At 32.7% G+C, this 19,123-nt stretch overlaps 1 protein-coding gene across 2 annotated transcripts in view; it reads left to right on the forward strand.

Moving 5' to 3' along the window:
• Positions 1 to 19,123, forward strand: part of LOC118263180 (probable cationic amino acid transporter) — a 155,510-nt gene that overhangs the window by 87,278 nt on the left and 49,109 nt on the right. For both annotated transcript variants that reach the window (XM_035575020.2, XM_035575026.2), the window contains exon 9: positions 12,529 to 12,712. In XM_035575020.2, the coding sequence (XP_035430913.1) occupies positions 12,529 to 12,712 (184 nt within the window). The remainder of the gene's footprint in view (positions 1 to 12,528; positions 12,713 to 19,123) is intronic.

The following is a 19,123-nucleotide window of genomic DNA, read 5'->3' on the forward strand; positions in this document are numbered from 1 at the left end:
GATTTTTTCTTGCCTTTCTAAGTCAAAATTTTCCTCAATTATGGGACTAACTCCAAAATGGTACTCAGTGTTTGTTACCTAACTAAAATTATGTAACCAAATTTCTGCTAAACCCTTTCAAAGATGACAGGCGTAATAATTAACTCAAGTAAATGTAAATAGCCGTAGTGATAAATTCAGTCCATCGACGTAACCTAGCCGTTACTTAACGAAGTACCAATCAAAACTTAGGCAATTACTCCTATAACGCTAAAGATTTTTGTCAGTTTATTACAACTTTCACAAATTACTATACCTAACTTTCTTGACAATTATTCAGTAACATTCCAAATGAAACTAGACCTTATTTTTATGAGGTACAAATTAGCTTATCAAATGAAATATGTTTTTTAATTAGCCGACCGTGTTTCGTTACAGGCCATAGTAGGTATTTTTATGAAACTAACATTAATAATGTGATAAGTATTTAAAATGACTTCTATTCAAAGGTACTTAATACACCTACCCAATCTAATATCTATTTTAGTAACAAATAGGTAATAATATCAATATTTCCTTGAGCGAGCACTTCCACACATAACCCGGCACCCAACGTTTCAATTTATCAAATTCAAATTCCACTGAAACACCAATATTGGAAAACACTAATAAACAAACTCGGTTTTAGTTATGAACACACGAAGTGAAGTTTCGTTATTCGTATTTTGATAGTTTCGAAAGAGAAATGTTCTGTCTGACGATATCGGTATCGTAAAATCGGATAAAATCGGACTGTTGTCGGAATAAACAGAAGGTGTACACTAATTAAGGTAGCCGGTGAAACGGTGAGCCGCATCGTCCGGGGCCGTAACGTTTCGGACGGGCGCCGGTTATTAATTAAGACATTGCAACACCAGTTTCAATATCTGTTTTATTGGAAAATGCAGCGAGATTTTCGGCAATATTTTGATTCATCTCCCCAGTTACGAGTATAATGGAATCCGAAAATAATAGAGTTTCGAGGGTATCTTCGTTAAACATTTTTTGTGCTGTTTCGTTTGTTACATTTTCATTTGATTGCTGTAACTGCGAACTACGAATGTCTCATATTTTAGTAATACATATGTGATTTTCAAATCTCGTTTTATAGTAACCATAATAAAGATTATTTTTTTTTGTTATACCTACGCATGTTTGCGCTACTACTGCTCAAGTGATGATGTCACAAGATTTTAGCTTGACCTGAATGCAATTCGCGTGCCAACTACCTTTAGGTCAGGGTTGCAGGTTGCAGGTGTGGCCTGCTACATTGTACTACTGACTACCCGTCCGTATATACGTAGTTAACAATTAACTGTTAATAGACTACAATTTGTCCGTCAAATTGGTTCATTATTTTGTTGAAATGGGACTGACCTGTTGTTGTGTGTTGGGAAATTTTTATTTGGTTTTTTTGTGTAGCTAGGAAAGTGCAGGTTATATTTTTTTTGTGGAATGAACTGAAAGTATGAAATGGAATTTATATTCTAGAATCAAGTCAAAGAAGATACATGAATTGCAGATCTCTTTAGTCTCTAATAATTGTACCCGGACAACAAAAATTATGAAAAGTCAATGTATAGGCATTGTATAGGTACATAATATGTACCTCCTTGGGGTTAAACACATTAACGCTATGAGCATTTGCCTTCAACAGATTTTTGTTGACAACCAATGTCTTAACAATGGTGACCATATGTTGCACCTAGGATAGAAGATACAGAGAGAAATAAAACACATTTCAAGGATTGAATAATACATTTTTAATCTCTTATAAACATATACACTTTAAAATAGTTTTATTTTAATTGCAAATATATTTTAATACTCATAATAATTCAACTGTTTTCAAAGGGCAAACGTTTAATTCAGGATTGAATATTTCAATTATCGCTCTCACAAAATGTTTGGGAATCTTTTTCGCGGATGTAAATACGAGGGTTTTAATTAAAATTAAATTAAATTCAAATTATACGTTGTGCGCCAAATTTCACAGTGTTGATTTTTTGTCCGTCCGTGTCGAAACTCTCTCTGAAGCGATAGTAATTACAATAAAAAATAGAATTTATTTGAAATAACTAAGTTTTCTCGTTCACCCGCTTGAGAGCTGTTGATTTTGTTGAATGTGAAGTAAAATTGTGCCCCAAACTGTAATATTTACGTTTGCATTTTGAGATTTAATTTGGTAGAATTTTCTATATTTGTTGCTCAGAATTTAGGAAGCTGTTGTTTGTTTTTAGAATTCAAAATCTGATAATCTTGTACTGTTTTATTATGAGTTGTTTGTCGAATGTTATATTTACTTACATCTCATACTTTTAGGACACATCAGCAAAGTTCAGTACACTTTTTAATCAAAATCCTGTGGCAAATGCTAACCACCACTCACGTCGAGTGCATGCAAATATTGCCTAATGATGGTCGACCGCCAACTTCGTCGATTGTACATACATAAATCAATCGTATGACTGTTACTCGACGAAAGTGTAGGCAGAGATGGATTTGTACCATTTAAAACCTACTTTTCACCATTTGTGTATGTTATAACATCAATCTAAGGGGTAACCGGATTTCAGACTTAGAAAATACGAATAACCTAAAATGTCCCAATTATTCAATGCCCGACCCGAGAATCGAATTATCCCGTAATCGGAATCATGAAAACAAAACCCCAACTCAATCACTTGAGTGATTAACCCTGATGATTAATGATTGCGTCTAAACCTTAAGAGGAATAACTTTGGACAAAGACAAACTGTAATATTATTCGCCACGGTTATGGTATAAAACTGTTTTAGCAACAACACTAATATAGAAAATAACTGATAGGTACACACCGTATAGCAAATACATCATAAATAAATTAAAAACCAATTTCTCGACTAGCTAAACTAAACGCAAACTATTTTACATTACAAAGTTCCGCTCTCGAAAATATTCAATAAACTAGAAATTAATTAAAAATCAATCATGTATGCCCAACAATAGAGCACATATTAATAAAAACAAATTAACAAGTCTACTTTGGTGCCCGACACATTGAAAATTTCCTCAACAAAACTGATTAAAAATTGATAGGAAACTGATACTCTAAGGTGTGTAATTAATAAAAAAATAGATGAAGTTTATAATACTTTTAATGGGCGAGTGCATCGGTATGAAAGTTGGCTGAGTGGTGTATTAGATTATTTATAATTGATGGGCATACCCCGAGATACAAACTAGGTTACTTAAATTAACTACAGCGCTGGTGCGATGAAAATAGTGAAGTAATGCGCTGCAACATGCTACATACGGACACTGAGTTATTGAAGATAATTGTAGTATTTATGTGGTGCAAAAATCTTTGTTTGTACGTATTTGGAAAATAGAATTAAGATGGGAACTTAGGTACTAGAGATTCACTTACATAAGTATGTATGTACTCATATGTAAGTCTTATCCCCTTATTTAACAACATCTTCTTATTTTAATGAAGCCCTGAAGAATGCAATGCAGAAAAACAATGAAGTTAAGATAGGTGAAATTTAAGGAGATTTTGGTTTTCGCTAACCTCATAAGTGACACCTAACAGTACAAGCAGGGGGTTAGTTTAGATGCTGCGTCATGCTAAGCAACTCTTAGTTAAGAGAGGTTTAGGGATGGTTTAAAAACGGCCATTCGATTTTCTTTAGTTTTATATTAGGTTTAATGATACGTTTTCGACTTTACGATTCTGAATTTATATTGACATAAACCATAAGTAGATACTTTTTAAATGTCAACAAATAAAGAAATAAATAATAATCTGTCACAGACAGACTATTACGTTAGGTTGTCGAACCAAAGCGTAGCTTGTAATGAAAAAGAACACTTACATTAGCTAAATGAACATATTTTCTTCCATTCCACAGATATTCAAAACCAAATATGTATTTTTGTAATAAACTATGGTACAGTAACCACATGAGTATATCAATATATCGGCACGTAACAGCAAATACAGGCAAAAAACTGCGTGCAATATGATGGTATTACTGAAATACAAACAATCAACTTGAACAAACAAATATTTCTGGAAATACAGATTGCACTATCTCTGATACACCGCACGAATAAAACAAACAAATTCGTTAAATCGACAAACGATAGCAGTTATTTATTCTGTGCAACCGAAATCCATCGTCAAAATAAATACACGCTAATATACACTATACAAAGTAAACTGTACATGTTTGTTGGTTACCACTCTCTATATTAAACGGCTACCCTTTTTTTCTGTGGCTACCGAGCATCGCAATGAACAAACACTCTTTGAAAATTACCTCTCAGAGGGAGTTTATTTAACTAAACTGACAAAACGGAACGACATAGATACAAAACGGTTTCATTAATCCGAGATCCATAAGCTTAATTAGATAAAAAATAGTAATAAAATATTTTGTTTACTCGCTTTGCAAAAGTACGACTATTTACCGATTCAAAATCGGAACGAAATACGCAGTGATTGAAAAGAGTTTCAATTAAAACATACCTCACATACGTGTGTGAGCGCCTAATTATTAACGTACGAAATCTTTTTCGGAATTTTATTTAATTTCGAAATTCGAATGAGGATCGCTGTGCAGCAGGTATTTGTATTTATCAGTTCTATGAATTTCATTGAAAAGGTTTCGATGATGAAATATCAGGATTTCATTAAATTCGTATGAATAAAGTCCGGAGTAGGCTTCACAACGAGTAATATGAGTTATGAGTGCACCCATCATATTAAAATGGTGAATCCATTGAACTCCAAAAACTTCCATCCTTTATCGAATAAAACATTCCTTTTTTTAAATAAAACAATGGATTGTATTCCAAATGCATTTATAGGTTATCACACACAGCTACGTTACCTAGTTATTGGAAAGAGAAGGTAGAAGTGTAGTATTTTTGAAAAAAAAACGTACACAATCCTTAGTAAAACAATTTACGCAGCATCGATAGCGAATCATTAGGGTCCTATCAGCGAGACTATCGAGCTATGCTACGAAGGTGTAATAGCTGCACTATGAAAATATGTGACCGTTTCCAGTGATGCTAAGCTACGTAGATGTGCGAGAAAGATGCGCAGCTTGAATATGCAATGTGTCAATAGTAGGGAAGCCATTCATACCACGTATCTTTCCATATAAAAAACATAACTTAGCTGAGTCCGTTTCCACCAGTGCTAAGCTATGTGTACCGATGAATATGATTTGTAAAAACCAAACGCATTCACAGCAATGTAGCATAGCACATCTCTGGTGGAAAAACATACTTATTTTATTAAAATCTCTTGATTTTTCAGCAGAAATGTTGAATAATTACAATTTTTGTGACCCAAAGAACTCAGAACAACATTATACGTTTTTAAACTGACATGGTCACTAACACTAGTATTAGAACTCGAAACGGGATATTTACCATGTTTTTCTATTTCTATGAGTTTCCGATATTTCGGCACTTTTGCAAGCGCCATGATCACGGATGAACTTATGGAAATTGAAAAACATGGTAAATATCCCGTTTCGAGTTTAAAACAACATGTCGTATTCATAACTCACAAAGTCAATCCAAGTCACACCCATTCATCTTATAAACGGCTATGTTAAAGCGCAACATGTTACATGATGGATATGCAAATTGCATCCATAGCTCAAAGCACTCAAGATAATGTGTGACTCAATACAATTTGTAATATCTCGCTATTGTAAGGGTAGATCATATTATCGCTACATCGCTAGGCGGAGCTAATAGCGATAACAATTATCGGTTCTAATTAGTCTGTTATGCTAGTAAGTGCGTAATCGTGTATCGAAGATCGGAAGAAATCTTAGAACAGTTTTATAACCAATATTGTTATAGGGTAGGGAAAAGTTGTTGGTTTATATTAGATTTGTTTGTGCTTAGTATAAGTTTGGAGTTGGAAATTCTCCATTAATTGATTGATATTAAAAATATTACAACCTTAAAATGAGTGTATTTTTAGTACACACTTTTGCTTCGAATTCATGAAGAATTACAAAAAACTATTGGTTGGTTCATTGGAACAGGCCAATGAGAGCATTGAACGTCATAAACGATCATATTAAACGTAAAACAAATTCATACCAAGCCCTCCAACATATTTACCGCAGCGCGTGCGATGACTAATGTCCTAGAATTCACCGAAACAGTACATTTGTACAACAATCCGTTTTAATCCCAAAAGCCTCGTCTGTTGTCAGTTGTTATTCTGATATTATTGTCCGACACGACACGCCTGAATACCTCAGTTATCGTATTTACGTAATGCAAAATGTGTAAAGTAGGTACACAGTAGTAATGAACGGTTCTGATCCCCGAATCAAAGCACCCGGGGTTTAAAAGTTTGTGAATTTTTCGGTGAATACATATCCAGTATTTTTTTGGATAATGGTTTATGTAACCAGTATATAGGAGTTAGGAGTTTTTTTAGGTATCTTTGGATTATATAATTCCGTTGTGTGTTATTTCATTTATATGTGTGACTGTAGATTATATTTGGCTTTCGCGATTTGATTTTCTGAGGTAAGAAATTTAGGCAACAATTTTTGCTGGTGAAAATATTGCTGAATACTAAAAACAGTTTGTATCTAAACAAACATTGTTTCAGTCAGTACTTTTGCCAGTACTTACTCGTAACTAGTAATAAACGTTCCCATGTTTATTCTTTGAACGACTGTATACTTCTACTAAAAGTAAAATGTGTAACATTGTACCATCTCCAAGTCTTAAACTAACACTGCTTAGATTCTTCTATTCTACTTTTATTAAGAAACCCAAATAATGCAAGGCATCATTCCTTATTTATTAAAATAATCAGAAAAGAACCAACATTTCACAATCCCATTACAAAAGGTTATTAAAGATCAATTTTATTATAAAAGAAGACCACAATCCAGATTAAAAAAAAATGAGGTTCACGAACAAAATTATTACGAAGTAGGTATTCGGGGTATTAAAAAAAAAATCCCCTTGAAAATGTTTCAGCACTTGCCTCACTTTAGAACAATAGATGTAAAAACGAAATTCAATTTGAAAAACTGTGCACTTAAAAGGTCTTTCGGAAAGTTTTTGAAATTCATTGTTTTGGAACAATGGAAAAGTAAATTTTGCAATGAAAAGGCCGGTAGCAAAGGACTTCTCGAGGACCTTGGAGGAAAGGCTTGATGTAACGTCACGTGTTTACCTGAAGTAGTAAGTACACACTTTTTTAATGGTATGTCCTTGTCGGTTTGTTAATTTGTAGACTCTGGGACCAAGTACTTGGGCTTGGTTACGTAAGATACCTGATTTATTCCAACGAAAGTGCTTGTACTGTAACAGTGACTGGCTTGAAATATAGGTACAATGTCCTCTTAACTAGACTGTGTTTAGAAATTCATGAAGTTCCGTCTGGGCCCAAACTAGCCAGACCGTCCCTGGAAGGTTTGTCGTTGAAAAATTGATTGCACAATATATTTATAGGAACACGTCCGTTTCCACAAAATGATTTAGAAATATTGCATTGTAGACCAGAAATATCTAGCAGACGATATGTAATGAAAAATAGAAACTGTACCGTCTATTGCCACAAAATGTGAAGCTTTTCCACATTCGTCTTGGAAATTTAATTGGAAAAATGCACTTTACTTATGAACCTACTTTAATATTATAAAAGAAATACACGAAGAACTCTGCAAGGACAGAATTCACTTTGAACCGTTGGAATTCCATTTCAATAGATTAAAAAGATACGTTGTCTTTGTCTGTGCGAATAACGCCATAAAGCTGGTAGACGTTGCTTCCCTTTTTACTTTGTATCGAAATTTCGCTTCAAATACCGTTAATACAAAGCGGAAAATCGTTTGTGGATATTTTTTGTTGCCTTAAAGACCGTATCCGTTGAGTGAACCAATGCTTTGTCGGTTCTAATTCACACTCGTATATACTTGTTTCATATCAACAGGGTGTGACATAACAAGGATTTGCCATAATCTGCACACTTAGCTTTTGGAATGGAGATTGCAATTGATAAACTTCATGATTTATCAAGAGCAAGCAGCAATGCTGAGAGACAAAAGACTAGTCACTTGGCTATTAATTTCTAAACTTGTTTCTGAAAGTAGATTTTTACATTGTTATCAACTACAAATAGTTTCGTTTTAGTAAAATTGGTATTTACTAAAACTCATAATTTAAACTACCTATTAAAAACGATGATGCTCAAACTATTTCCCGCCCACTCTAAATCAGATCCGTAACATCAATTTTCATTAAGCGAAATCGATCTAGCCTAAAATGAATTTTAATTAATATTTAATGACTCCCTAAAACCGGCTTACATAAAAGTTTACTTTATGATAATCGACTAACCTATCACTGAGGGACTAAACAAAACTATGACAGAGGCCAGGCAGCTATGATTACAAACCTGACATTTTTAAACTACAATTTGGAGTTATGTTATTGTGTAAGTATTTTTGTAGTAATGACATAGTTGTGGTTAACTGTAGTGTAACATAGGTACTATAAAATATTGATTAGACTTATTATAATATATGACAAGGGCCAAGAGATATATTACACACACGGTCTATTCGTCCGTGGGGAACAAATAAACAGAATTAAAAAGCAAAAAAAAAACAAACTACAATTTGGAGATTGTTGATTGGATTCCGGTTTATCTATTTAAACTAAATCCGTGCTCATACATACCCACTTATCAAGCGTAGAGATGATGGCCAACCCTCTTACATAGACGAGGTTCATAGTTCTTTTCTTGATAAATTACTTTCTTGACTTCAATATATTTAAGGTCTCGGGCTCCGAATAAATATAAAAATAAATAGAAATAAAACACACATATCTTCTCCAAATACTAAACAATATTATAAAAGTACTCAATTTAGATCCGTCAAAAGTCAGAGATACATTACAATGTACTTAAGTCTATAAATAAGAGAACATTACGCCTATTTTCTTTCAGCACTGTAAGCAGTAACTTTAGTGACCTTTTTCAGTTTTATTATTAGCTCTGTGTACCTTGGGAGAAAGATTTCTGTCAGAACTGATGTGTTACATTATTTAAAATGCTACTTATACTGTGATAGAAAATGTTATCTGAAAACTTTTAGAAAGAAATAAAGATATGATTTTCAAATCAGAAACAATTTTATTATTAAGACAGTAGGTATATATTTTACTCAATCTTAATCTATGTTGAGATTGATATTTCAATTTTAACGCTTCGTTTTAGAATTACTTAGTAATTTTCTCAATAATATTTACCAACAAGTGAATTATGAACAGATTTTTACTCATATTCAAATGTTTTAATGTAGTAATATTTTTTGTAAATACGTTAATAAATGAAATGTGATAAAAATAGATGAGAACGACATTCGTCCCTTTAATCAAATTTCGTAAAATACGACGTTAAAACAAAATGATGAATTTTACTCTGCACTTAATTAAAAACTTGGCGACTTCATAAATATACCTAAATCTGGTTATGACCACATATTACATCATTATGTACATTACGCTTCCATTTTATTTACTTTTCTTTTACTCATTAATGAAATGAAAAATCTTCCGTACGATGCAGCTCAAACAAGCAAAGCAACTCAAAGCTACATATAATACTAACAACGTCGATTAAAATAAAACATCATTATTAATCCAGTCACACATTTTCGCAGTTTTTATAGCCTTATATTGCTTAGGTAGCCTTATAACATAAAATGCCGTACCTAATCTGTTTAAGTTTAAAATTACTTATACCTTTAAAAGATTTTCACAATACAAAGCGTATTTCTTTTCACTTATTCTTGAAGTAAAACTTTGTGCAAATAAACTAAGTGGCAAAGGAAAATAGTCTTTATTTAAGCTGAACTTTATCGAGCATCAGAGAGGTATTGTCAACATTTGACGCCACTCGAGTTACCAACAAAGATACTATAGATTTATTGGACAAAGAGTGAAACAATATCTTATATCACTTTATCGAAATAATGGAACTATTTTGAGGTCTTTGATGTAATAAATATTAAGATTCAGAGTTATAAGGCTGATGAATGCTTTTGACGTTTAAATTGGTATTTTAATTAAGTGTCCTAAGCAGGAGATTTTGAACTGTATTCTAAGGTTCAGAATAAATAAATTAGGATTCGTTTCGGTTTCGGTTTTTCGATTCAAATTTTTTTCAGTTATAGCATTAAGCCGTGACTTAACCCGTTGTCTGTCGGAACGCAGATCTAGGCGAGACACAATGTGTTTTCTATTGTGTCTTATATACCGACAGACAAGTGGTTAAGCACCCGGTGTATAGCAATAGATTTACCCACTATTACATAGGACTCATCATAAACCTACATTTTGAATCTGCCTATGACCTATCTCTTGAAAGACTAAAAGACAGGACGTATTAATGAGTATTAATTTTAACTTTAAACTTAATTTAAAATAAAACGAAGCATAATAACAGTCATGTTCAAAAATGAAATATAAACGGACGGTACTTGAAACTCGATGTAATATATTTTCGATTACCGCGAGCGGTAACCACTACATTTTCATCCAACCCCTACAATTTGCGGTCGCATTCCTATGAAAATGTTTGAACTGTTTAAACGCGTTAACTAGTTTCTACCTAACCATGTAATAATAAACAGTCCAGTTGTTATTTTATCAAATTTTAATAGTCAACGTCAAAAACTGTGTATGAACTAATTAATATTTTGATACTTAATTTATGAATCGTTGTGCATTTATTTTACCATTGATGTTCGAACAATGCCCACGTTCCGTCATTTGATTTTGACTACCCTTAACAAACAATTAGTGGCTACAAATGATATGAGCTTGCATCTTGCTTAGAAACAATGAAAACTGTCAACGAAACGGCAACGCAAGCCCGCCTATTGTTTGTGAAGGACTCATACATTCGTCACATGACGCAACGTGAAGTTTCCCTTAGTATCAGGTTTTGTAGTAATACGTGGTTGTCAGATTTTTGACTAGATTCTTAGTTTTATTTGATACAACCTTATGAAGTCGATTTAGTTACGGTACCAGACTACGGATGCCAATCCAAGATAATTTAGTATTTTTCATAAAAAGTGTTTAAAAATTTTTTTCCGAGAAGGTAGGCTTTAAATTTAACTATAAAATGTTCAGACTGGTTTACTGAATTTCAAAGTACCATATAAATTTGATAAGACAGTTTTATTCTTGACTTCAAATAAAAATAACAGCGTGCATTGAAGTTCAGATCAAAACAAAAATGATTAAAAATAAATGGTAAGCATAAGCATAGAGTAAGAATATTAGTTGCCACGTTATTTTATTCAGAATTATAAGCCCCAGTTATCGCTTGAAACTAGTCGAGCACCCAATAAAAGTTAAATGAGTAAATGTAAATTATTAGTTTAATATCTCTCACGAAATTCAATAAACTAAAATTATTCACTTTCAAACTTCTACCATTTCAAAGAAGCCATTCGAATATGTAATTTATTACATTAAAGATACGGTCACATATCGTATGAAATACTTGAATTGCAACTGAATTGAAACGTAAACGTTAACTAAGTCAAAAGTTTTGACTGCAAATAAAATGAAACCTTGTGGAAAGTTTCAGGAAAACTTACTTACCTACGTTTAGTTAAGATTTTAAGGTCGAAGTTTGCGTAAATTTTGGTTTTCGCTATCCCCTTGAATAAATAAGTGAGTTTTGGTAATAAAAAGTTTGATTACTTTGTTTTGTAAACTAATGAGTGTTTGGATTTGTTTTTTGAATTACAAATTTTGCCAAATTCTATTCACCAGTAGATGACATAGCTTTGATGGTCAATAGAGGATGTCATCCAGCTAATAATGATAATAATCAACCAACACCTGAGTAGGCTAACGTTAGATGGTTGGGTCAAGGGTCTGATGTAGAAAGCAGTACTTCTGGACACAGCGCGTATTGTCCGGAAGTCCCCCTTTTTATTAGATTTTTTATATAATTTAAATTAATTGAATATTGAAAATAAATAAGTAGAATAACAAACATGTCTTTAAAAATTTACCTATTTGTATCCAAAAATATAAAATATTTTATTTTTTAAAAGCGTAATTCTTTAAAATCACTTTACACAAAAATAGTAGTTACAACGCAACCAAAATCCTCACTAGTGGACTTATGGGATTAAAGTCAGCACCGAATATTCCATGAGTAATGCACGTCTATTTACAAAAACATGTTAAAAATATCGTAATGGGTTTTTAATGGTTTAAAAGCCTTTTTAACACCTCTCCTGTTGTAACAAAAATATTTTTAAAACGAAATATTTTTGCTGCTGTTATAATGAGTTCAAAATACTTCGGCTTACAGTAAAAATATTTTCGTCTCTTTGATGAAAAAAAAAAGCGTAATAGTAACGCTCAGGTTTAAAGCAAGGTAAAGAAATCTGAACTTTATACTACAAATGTTTAATGTTAATTTTCTTTTGTCAACAGTTCCGTACGACCAAGTGGATACTGACTCGGCATTGGTACAAATGTTTGCCCAAGTGAATGCGCCAACGTGCAAGTACATCGTGGCTATTGGTGCATTGGCTGGTCTCACCGTGTCCATGTTCGGATCCATGTTCCCGATGCCCCGAATCGTCTATGCCATGGCTAGCGATGGCTTGATCTTCCGGTAAGTTTTTTTTTTAATTTTATGTTCACAGATTTACGGATCGTTTAGCTCCTGACCTATATTTCTGGAACCTTAGTCTGCTATTGCAATTGTGTCAGATTGGTCGATCTGCAGTGCAAGAGTGAAGGACTTATAAAGGGTGTCCCAACAAGAACGCAAGATTTAAATTTTAAATAAAACGCAGATATTTTTAAAAAAATCGTGAAAGCTTTATAATATCGTAAAGTAGAGAGGATGAGGTTATCTATGGAACAATACATCGGGCAGATGGCCGCCGCTGGTATGCTGAAACATACGCGATCTTTCAATGAAATTTTTAATGACCGTTTTGCATAAATGCTGCGGTATTTCATTAATACAGTGTCCAATTTCCTTTTAAGGCTTGAGTCGTCATCGGTTTATTCGCATAAACCATCGACTTTAAGAAACCCCAAAGAAAAAGTCTAATGGTGATAAATCACATGATCTAGGCGGCCAATTCTGGTCTCCAAAACGTGAAATAACACGACCGGGACATGACTGATGCAGCAATTCAATTGTTTCTCTGGCTGTATGACATGTGGCGCTATCTTGTTGAAACCACATACCCTCCAAATCCATTTCTTCAATTCGAGGTACGAAAAGACTGGTTATCATTTTACGATACCGAACACCATGATTGACTGTTTGCGCTTGACCTGGCTCATTTTTAATCGTGTAGCGCTCCATTTTTACTAACCTCGTACCTTATACTAACAAAAAATAACACGTGTTCAAATGTCAAACAATGATACTTCGAATGCCGCCAAATTTAAATCTTGCGTTCTTATTGGGACACCCGTTACAACCTCCGTCCCTCCCGCACCAAAAAATAGTCGACCATTCTAACACAATTGTAATAGCAGACTAAGGCCCCTGGTTAGTATTATGTACTACTTAAATGTTGACCAGATTAGAATCAATGTCCATATTTTTTCAATAAATTAGAAAAGAAGAAATGTTACTAAAATATAGTATAAACTTTAATAAGTCATTAGCATAGAAAACAGTCGTATTTTTTTTATATTTGTACCAAAAATCTAGCAAAAATACTGGGAACGAAGGAAATTCCGCAAAACATTTTGTCGATATAAAACGCAAACCATAAACGTAAACGCCAAAAATCGTGGTTAGACTGCTTGATTAAAAAACATTAACCTTTCTACGTGTCCATTTGACATTATTTCACGGCTTCGGTTCGTCTACCGTAGTCCCTTTGCAAAGGTTTATTGAGTCGTATCACGCGAGCCTATATACAAACTGACATTTGATTTAATATTTTCATATCTTCACTAAATTGGTTCTACCCTGCAAACAAGCAAAATAGAAAAAAATATAAAAGACGTCTTGCGTAGTATGGATGTCATATCTTATGAATATGTTAGTATATTGTAAATATTATTAAGCTTAAGTGCAGAAAAAAATATTAGACCTAGGCGTTAGTAAGTTTTAAAATGATAATTTTCACCAAAAAAATATTTATTTATTTAATCTTTAATGTACACAATACAATTAAATAATGGTACATAAGGCGAACTTAATGCCGTATGGCATTCTCTACCAGTCAACCTTAGGGTTCAAAATGTTAAATAAACTGCGAACATAGTAATATGACAATTTAATGGGTTATTACTAAAACCATTTGCAACACACCACTAATTCAAAATTGAACTCCTATCAAATGAAACCAAGCTAGATTTCCTAGACACATGCATCTAAATCAATTTCAAGTCTTAGTACAAACTTTAAGAGAAACTCAGTTCCCAAACTCAAACTTTGATGTTAGCTAAAAGTTTCAAGCTAATTAGTAGCACCTAAGCCACACAAAGTATCTTAAAGGAATACGTGGAATTGCGAGACATCCCCCAACAAACTATGTTCGAGAAGTTTCCTAACTAACGGATGCAGCATTAACCTAACCACGATGTTAGCTGTAGTTACCGATACTCTTTGACGTGGTTCAAACCCTATTCAATACTAAGTAGAACTTTTACTGCAAACTCCATCAGGAAACATAAGATTAATTAGTCGCTTGCTGATAAACTCGTTACGTACTTTACTCTAATAAATAGCTATGGTTACACAGTATGGAGATCACTCGTATGATTTAAATTAAACTACAAGTAGTACTCGACCACAAAAGCATAATACAGCTAAATATTTTAACTAAAACCGAAAATTAAAACATGAAATTTGCAAACAAAATAAATAATTAAATTATTCAAGTATTAAATTCTGTGTAAACAGCTCCATGTTCCTTGACCACAGAAGAGCTGTAATGTTGTAGGTTATCAAGAAATGTTACGGACATGTGGCGCGGCATGATTACAAATATGTCGTCAGAAGTTTTCCTCTACAGTACGTGTTATGTTAGTAATTAATATTTTCTGTACTTTGCGACTAATAATAACATTTCTTATACAGTTTATTTTAATATAGCATTAGCTTTTTGCTTTAGAAATTAATTACATACACATATGAATTCAGTATTTCAATCTCATTCGTGTTTCCCGTGTTCCTATATAATTTTACCCAAGCTTCAAAGGATATTTTGCATGTGAAATCGAATTCTGAATATACTCAGTACATTATTTTAGCAGCATCAAGGTAAATGCAGAAACTAATGAACCGCCAACTTGGAACTACGAGAATATTGAATGATTTTGAAACACAATTTTCATCTATTTGCTCAGTCAGAAAGGCCTGGTTTCAAAGCACCCCTTTACATTTTCTCATAAGTCCTCAGTCATTACTAAATACGTATTTCAGTTTAGAACATTATGTGGTACCAAATGCAAATGTGCACAATATTAAACTCTCTTCGTTAATTAATAGTGCACAGAACTGTTCAGCACTCTATTCAAATTGATGAATATTATTGCAATTTTGCAATATGCATTAATATCGAAGCCACAAAGGTCTTGCTTCGGTTAGTACCCTGTATGTGCAACTAGCATTTATATTTCAATGAATAGAATTTTGATGCAGCGTCAATGGAATTATATTTAAATCAAATGTCATATCATTTTGACTAAAATGTGGTTTCATTTATTAGGTACCATTGTTCTAAAACAATGGTATAGATGACTAGTCATCTAGTGCTTTCATTATAAACTAATAGTCAAATGTTTCTGACAATTTATGAAATAATATTTTATCAAAATGAGTTACGGTAACAAAGAACACTTACCTTTTAAAATTGAATAATATAACTCTTATAAGTGCTAGGATATTAGTAAGTAGTAAACGCATAATACGTCACCTCTAGTTCTGAATAGGCTACTGATATATAAACCAATATTTATGTTGTAAGTCCTATCCACCACAGTATCCTATGCACAATTACATATTTGAATTGGTTGCTTGTAAGGGGCCAGTAGAATACCTGTCATGTACATGCTGACCTCCATTTCGCCACAGACTTGGCATATTAATTGTGTAAAATCATACATATAAACAAATATTTGTATAAACTGTTTATGTCAGTTTATTTAACGTGTGAAATAAATGTCTGTTCTTCATTCTTTCTTTCTATGTTTAGAAGATTATTCGGCTTTTTTGTAAAAACGATTTCAAAAATACAATCTCTCTTACTTTACCTTTCCCTATTTTGTACACAATCGTCCCTTGTCTTTTAAATCAGATCGATCTATATTTTTTGCTTACCTTCCGTCTCTGGAATTCAATCATATTTTTAAATTCATTATTCAACCGAAGATATTATCGGCGTAAAATTTCCTTTGATATCTCCTTTTTCTTACGTAAAGTGCAGTAACAAAGTTATGCGTTGATCTCCATAATTATATGCTGTTCAACAGTTACTGAACCCACGATTCAGAAAACATGATTTATACTTGAATGCGATTCGAAGTTCATTGGAATATACGAAAATATTTCACAGCTGGTAAAAAGGGACATCTTAAAAAAAATCTGTAATATTTGACTCTACTAAAAAATGTACATAGAGTGTTTGTTAATTTTGATAACTGTATTCTAAAATAAACAGAATTATTCTATGACTTTAATAACTTCTTCAAATTTTATATTGTGGAAAATAAAAATATTTCAATTCACTTTTCCAACTTGATGCTAAGAAAAGTCAAAGAAAGCGCTAGTTTAGCTAACAAGCACTTCATCTAAAGCAATTTCGCACCCTTTGAACACATTCTGATAAAAATCAGCTTCTTGTATAACTCTCAAAGAAATATAAAGCGCTTTATCCAGAAGAAAATCTCAACTTAATTTCGTGATACTTGAAGTGCGTCACAAAAATGCGATAAATGCGATAAACCTCTCAGATTCTGTTGGAACTAGGGAAAATGTCTTACAGTTTAAATAAATTACTAGCATGACAGACAGGCTGCTGCATTTTCTCCAGCGCTTAAAGCCGAGAATGAAAAACAAGATAAAAAGTTACCAATCCAGTGTTAGACACTACGGAACGGTGTTAAGGAATTTATCGCGAAAACATCTTAGAAAGCTGATATTTCGTAACTTTATTTTTGCACTAGATCGCTTCAAATAGTTCGGATGATTTGCTTAAACAAAACCAAAGGTAAATTCCGATCTCGATATTTCAAATACCTAATATTTTTCAAGGAATGTGATAGAATATTACAAAAGAATACCGTATTTTATTATATCTGTTACGTCAATACTAATTACGGGATCGCCTTCTATCAAAATAATTAAAGTATAATTTTCATGTAAATTCCTCGATTGTAATATTCAAGTTTTATTTTAAGTGGATTCTTATGAACTATTCCGGAAGCCATTCGACAAAACCTTAAGGAACTCGGGGAAAAGGCTTTCACAGTACTAAAGTAAGTAGTAGTAACTTGAAAGTTTATTTCTTTGTTAATTGCTAGTCGGTATGGGCTTGTTCGGTTCAATAAACTTTGTACTGGTGTACATACATAGTTTACATAAAGCCCGTGAGAGCCCAATCTTGTAGTGAGGGTGTCTTCTTTAAGAAAAGGGTGTAGCATAAGTGACCATAACACCACTCAGTGTCTGTTAAACATGTAGTCATTGAGCCGTCTCTTATGATACCCGCGCGAATAGTAGCGGTGGTGACATGTGTCTTGGACTCTAGCGTCACCATACTGCTTGTTACGCCATATTACATGTTTTGGAAGACAATCAACGTTTGATAATTACACCGATATAAATACTCACCGTTTAACTAATCAGAAATATTGGTCGAAAGTCTCAACATTAAAAAGTTATTAATATAGCACTCAACTTCATTCCCCGCGATCGGCTAGAGAGGTTTAACTCCACGGAATGCCCGACTAAGCAATTTTGTGCCGATAAAATCCTCGCAATATCCATAAACCACAACTTGTTGTTAATGTAATTAAAATTTATGAATTTCAGCTTAAAACGTGTAATATTGAACTTTATTTTCTAATTCATAAAATAGTTTTAGTTTAAATGTTAGTTGGAGTTCACATGAAATGCTAATGAAGATTTTTAAAGTTATCCGAAATTCCGATAATCCCAGTAATTCCGATTTTTAAAGTAATCCGGTAATTTCGATTTATATTATCTATTTTTGTTATCTATTCAGGTATTTTAGTAATGTACTCACACTAACTAATGAGATTAGTAAACTAGTTATTTCGGAGACTGAAAGCCATATTACTACTCGTAGCTAAAAAAACATATTTATTTGTTTTATCATCATCTCCACACTAAACATAGACCTCCCCTTGTCTAGCTAATATGTCAATATATTACATATGTAAATATTATGTAATCTTAATTACCAACAGTGTATGATTATACAAAATAGCCTGGGGATACAGCACTAATTACTACTTGTCACAGAGTTACACACAAACAGTAAACAAGGTTCTATGTACCTATGTATTACGTAATTTGCCCCAGCATTTAGGATTTGGTGATATCAAAGTGTAATGTCGAATAGTCACGCTGCCAACAATATTCCGAATGTTGGGTTTATTTTTTTTATGTTTTAACTACAATAGTAATAATATTATAGCTAGATCTGTGACGGCCTAAACTACAGAATTTACATTTCATTGTTCAAACTTTTATCAGAGTTACATTTAAGTATTATTATTTTTCATTTTGGCCTGTGAAGTTGTAAGGTTTATACTTTTCATTGAAATAAATAAAAATAAAGAAACATGCTAACATGCCTTTAAACTATAGAATTTATTTTATGTAATTAAACAAAGTGAGAACTGTTTTTTCATATCTTGGTGATCGTGTCGTGAAAAAAGCAATTTAATTTCTTTTTACTAGAATTTAAAATTGTATATGTCGGCGCAACCACATCAACTATTCAGAGAAAGTAGAATAAGTTTGGTTAATTCACTTGATTGTCCTAAAAATCAGTTTATTAATCATCAGTTGATTATTTTA

This window comes from Spodoptera frugiperda, chromosome 25 (assembly GCF_023101765.2).
Source record: "Spodoptera frugiperda isolate SF20-4 chromosome 25, AGI-APGP_CSIRO_Sfru_2.0, whole genome shotgun sequence".
In the NCBI taxonomy this organism is placed as follows: Eukaryota; Metazoa; Arthropoda; class Insecta; order Lepidoptera; family Noctuidae; genus Spodoptera; species Spodoptera frugiperda.